The sequence below is a fragment of the Lepidothrix coronata genome, unplaced genomic scaffold (genome assembly GCF_001604755.1).
Source record: "Lepidothrix coronata isolate B3197 unplaced genomic scaffold, Lepidothrix_coronata-1.0 Scaffold31, whole genome shotgun sequence".
NCBI lineage: Eukaryota > Metazoa > Chordata > Aves > Passeriformes > Pipridae > Lepidothrix > Lepidothrix coronata.
Genome location: NW_016690211.1, coordinates 814,401 through 818,765, shown reverse-complemented (window position 1 = coordinate 818,765; position 4,365 = coordinate 814,401). Strand labels below are relative to the sequence as shown.

At 53.3% G+C, this 4,365-nt stretch overlaps 1 protein-coding gene across 1 annotated transcript; it reads left to right on the top strand.

Moving 5' to 3' along the window:
• The first annotated feature begins 338 nt into the window (after positions 1–338).
• Positions 339–3,627, top strand: LOC108495402. Its single transcript, XM_017811074.1, has 2 exons — positions 339–1,399; positions 1,586–3,627. Exons 1-2 carry the CDS (start codon positions 461–463, stop codon positions 3,380–3,382), a joined length of 2,736 nt encoding a protein of 911 aa, XP_017666563.1. The 5' UTR covers positions 339–460; the 3' UTR covers positions 3,383–3,627.
• The last annotated feature ends 738 nt before the right edge of the window (positions 3,628–4,365 follow it).

Here is a 4,365-nt window from a genome sequence, read left to right as displayed (position 1 = left end):
AGACCTCTGACCCTAAAAGCCAACAAGACCCTAAAAACTACAGTCTATGAACTAACTTCTCGAACTCAGATGTCCTGCACTGCCCAGACCTGCAAACAGTAGCAAATGGCAAAGATCTTGGGCTCAACTTTCCCCGAGTCTGTGGTGGCTACAACCCCGAGCCTAGGCTCTCAGGTAGGTAAAGCAACTGACTGGCTTCACGCTTTTCCCTTCCCTTGTGATATGGAGCAGGCAACAGCAGTCCACAGGACCCAGCCAGCATAACAGGGGGGTGACATGTCATGGTCCTTTGTGATGCAGGTGCATCACACTGCTCAGAGGCCATTGTGACAAGGACCCCTGTCCTGACTGTGGGAATGTTTAAGGAACAGAGAGCCTTGGAGGTACCCAGTCCTAAGGAAATACCTCCCTCAGGACTCAGCAGCTCGCCAGGGCAACCCTGGCAGGTCAGAGGCAGAGGATGCCAAAGGCAAACACAGACAAGGAGCAGCTGACAGCACACATGAAACAGGCACATGGCAGGGCTTCATCAGCTTCCCTGGGCAGCGATGCAGATGCTCGGAGAGGCCACTGGGAGCAAACAGCACAGCAGGACACAGCAAGCCCGTCGGTGCGCATTGAATACAACCCCGGCAGTATGTCAGGGGGGCACAAGAAGAAGGGGACTGTTGTAAAGCAGATTATTGTGTCCTTCAAGAGGAAGCCTCCAGAGGAACTGTGCAGGAACTGCCTGACCCACACTCCACTTCGGAGAACCAGCCTGCCACAGCAGCAGGAGGACAGGGAGCTCCAGCAGCCAGAGAATGAGGGAAAGTGTTTCTCTCGGAGGCAGTCAGGGGGGCTCTATGGCAGACCTGGGCAGGTGGGTGCCAAGGATGGAATGAGACAGCCTAAGACAGGACGTGACAGGTCCATGAGCTTTCCATGGACCACACGACAGCAGCCACAAGTTGTATATGTGAAGTTCACAAAGGGCACCATGAGCAAGCAAGAGGCGTTGGAGTGTCTGGAAGCCCATACTGCCACCAGTGAGCCAGTGGCTTTGGCCGAGGAGGAAGAGCGGGAAGAGGGTGTTGATAAAAAGCTGTCCCAGGAGGAGAGGTGGGAAGATGGAATCAGCAGACAACTGGACCTGAAACTAAGCATGAGTGAAGCAACAGCAGCAGAAACACCTGCAGGACATACCTACAGATCTCCTTCCCTCACAGTCATTGATGCCCTGGCTCACGAGAGGCGAACGTCCTTCCAGAGGGCACCAAGGGCTCTGCACAGGGCCTCCACTGCCACAGAGAGCAGGAGAAGCAGCAGGAGCAGCCTCTCTCCAGAAGAGCCAGAGAAGCAGCACGCAAGAGACTGCACACCGGCTCTGCTGGACACAGCCCAGTACATCACGGGTGAGGTTGTACACAAGGCTGTAACTGTGATCCAGGAACCCAGTGAGCATAAAGAGCAACAGGATCTGGAAGACAGCATGGATGTGTCATTGGCCATACCAGCAGGGGCAGAAGACCAGACACCTGCCCCTGACAGCCCCACAGATGATGCCCCAGCTCTGCTGGACACAGCCCAGTACATTATGGGTGAGGTTGTACACAAGGCTGTAACTGTGATCCAGGAACCCAGTGAGCAGACAGAAGAGCAACAGGACCTGGAAGACAGCATGGATGTGTCATTGGCCACACCAGCAGGGGCAGAAGACCAGACACCTGCCCCTGACAGCCCCACAAACAATGGTTTACTGGACACAGCCCAGTACATCAAGGGTGGGGTTGTGCGCGAGGCTGTAACCGTGATCCAGGAACCCAGCGAGCAGACAGAAGAGCAACAGGACCTGGAAGACAGCATGGATGTGTCATTGGCCACACCAGCAGGGGCAGAAGACCAGACACCTGCCCCTGACAGCCCCACAAACAATGGTTTACTGGACACAGCCCAGTACATCAAGGGTGGGGTTGTGCGCAAGGCTGTAACTGTGATCCAGGAACCCAGCGAGCAGACAGAAGAGCAACGGGACCTGGAAAACAGCATGGATGTGTCATTGGCCACATCAGCAGGGGCAGAAGACCAGACACCTGCCCCCGACAGCCCCACAGACGATGCTCTGCTGGACACAGCCCAGTACATCAAGGGTGGGGTTGTGCGCAAGGCTGTAATTGTGACCCAGGGACCCAAGGAGCAGACAGAAGAGCAACAGGACCTGGATCAAAATATGGATGAGGTGACAAAAGCCACAGCCACAACAGAAGGGACAGAAAGCCCACCAGATGCCCCACACAGCCCCACAGACGATGCCCCTGTTCTGCTGGACACAGACGAGTACAACAGGACAAAGGTCCTGGGCAAGGGTGTAATTGTGATCCAGGGAACCAACCAACAGCCAGAAGAACTGAGGGACCTGGAACAAAGTACAGATGAGGTGACAAGAGCAACAGCCACAGCAGCAGGGGCAAAGATACCCAGGCACATACCCCACACAGCCCCGCACAGCCCCACAGACGATGCCCCTGTTCTGCTGGACACAGCTCAGTACATCAGGACTGAGGTCGTCCGCAAGGCTGTAATTATGACCCAGGCACCTGTTCTGAAGCTGGAAGAACAGTGGAACCGGGAAGGTAGCATGGATGAGGTAATGGCAGCAACAGCCACAACAGCAGAAGTGACAGAAAGCCCAGCATATGCCCCGAACTGCCCCACAACTGATGCTCCAACTCTGCTGGACACATTCCAGGACATCAGGAATGAAGTCCAGGGCAAGGCTACACTGTTAGTCCAGAGTCCTGAACAGCAACCGGAAGAACAGCAGGACCTGGAACAAGGCGTGGATGAGGTGGTGAGAGCAACAGCCACAGCGGCAGGAGCAGAGAGCCCAGCACATGCCCTGCACAGCCCCACAGACAATGCCTCCATTCTTCTGAACACAGACGAGTACAACAGGACAAAGGTCCTGGGTAAGGGTGTAATTGTGATCCAGGGAACCAACCAACAGCCAGAAGAACTGAAGGACCTGAAACAAAGCACAGGAGAGGTGATGAGAGCAACAGCCACAGCAGCAGAGGCAGAGGTTCTGGCACATACCCTGCACAGCCCTGCAGGCAATGCTCCAGTTCTGCTGGACACAGCCCAGGACATCAGGGGTGAGGTCGTGGGCAAGGCTGCTCTAAACTGTTCTATAAAGAGTTCCAAACAGCGGCTGAAAGTACAGCAGAACCCAGAAAAAGGTACGGATAACATGGTGAAAGCAACAGCCACAGCAGCACGGACTGCTCCAACAGCCAGAAGAACAGCAGGACCAGAAAAGAAGTATGCACGAGGCACTGGCAGGACCAACCTCCTCAGCAGGACCAGAGAGCCCAGCAAACGCCCCCCAAAGCCCCACAGCTGAAGCTCCGACTCTGCTGGACACAACCCACTACATCAGGAGTGGGGTCCTGGGCAAGGCCACTCTTGCAGCCCTGGGACCTGTCCAGCAGACAGAAAAACAGTGGGACTGGTAAGGAAGCATGGATGAAGCAACAGCATCATCCAGCTGCATCCAGCTGCCCCAAGGACTTGGCACTACCAGCATATCCTTGTCCATGGCTTCAGGGGACCCACCTATGATTTGATGCGGACACATTTTGAGGCTAATAAAATGTAATGATTTTCCAACAGTGCTTTCCTGTTTCATTTTGCCCTCTCTGTACCTCCTTGTATTTACAGGTCCTCAGGGCTGCTGGCAGCAGGTCTTAGTGCTCCTAATGTTCAACTCCTTTCAAAGCAAGTTGTTACAGTTTAAATCCTATAGTTCAAAATTTCCTCCTTCCATGGATTTGGGAGGAAACAAAGGAGACATTCCCGCTGTTAGCTCTGAGATCCTACAGTACACGACAGGGTTGTAGCCATCTGACAAATTGCCCTCCCTGCTACATGAACCTGCATATGAATCCTTTATCTCTCACTTCTTGGCAAGGAAAACCCAGAAACCTTTAAATAAAGTCTGATTTGATATTGATAGCTCCTTTTGAGAGTAACAGTAGGGAGTGGGAGAACACGACCTTTGCTGCTCAGCCATAATGACTTTATTTATTTCTGGACAGTGACTGACAGTAACTGTCCATTACCATCATCATCATGGCTGGGCTTCGCAAACGAAGATTTGGGAAGGGCTCTGCCCATGTTTGTTGCAAGTGTGTTAGTGGCTAAAAAGGCCAACACAGAATAGACATGTCTGGTTGCAAAAGGCACAGCAGAAAGACTCCTTGGATGGTGTATTCTGCAAGGCACAATTCTTTCTGTGTTGTCTTTTCTCCTTGAGAGTGATCCTGCGTGCTTTCTCAAAAGCATCAGCAGTGTTACAGATGGAAGCCAGAGTAGACCAGTTACGGT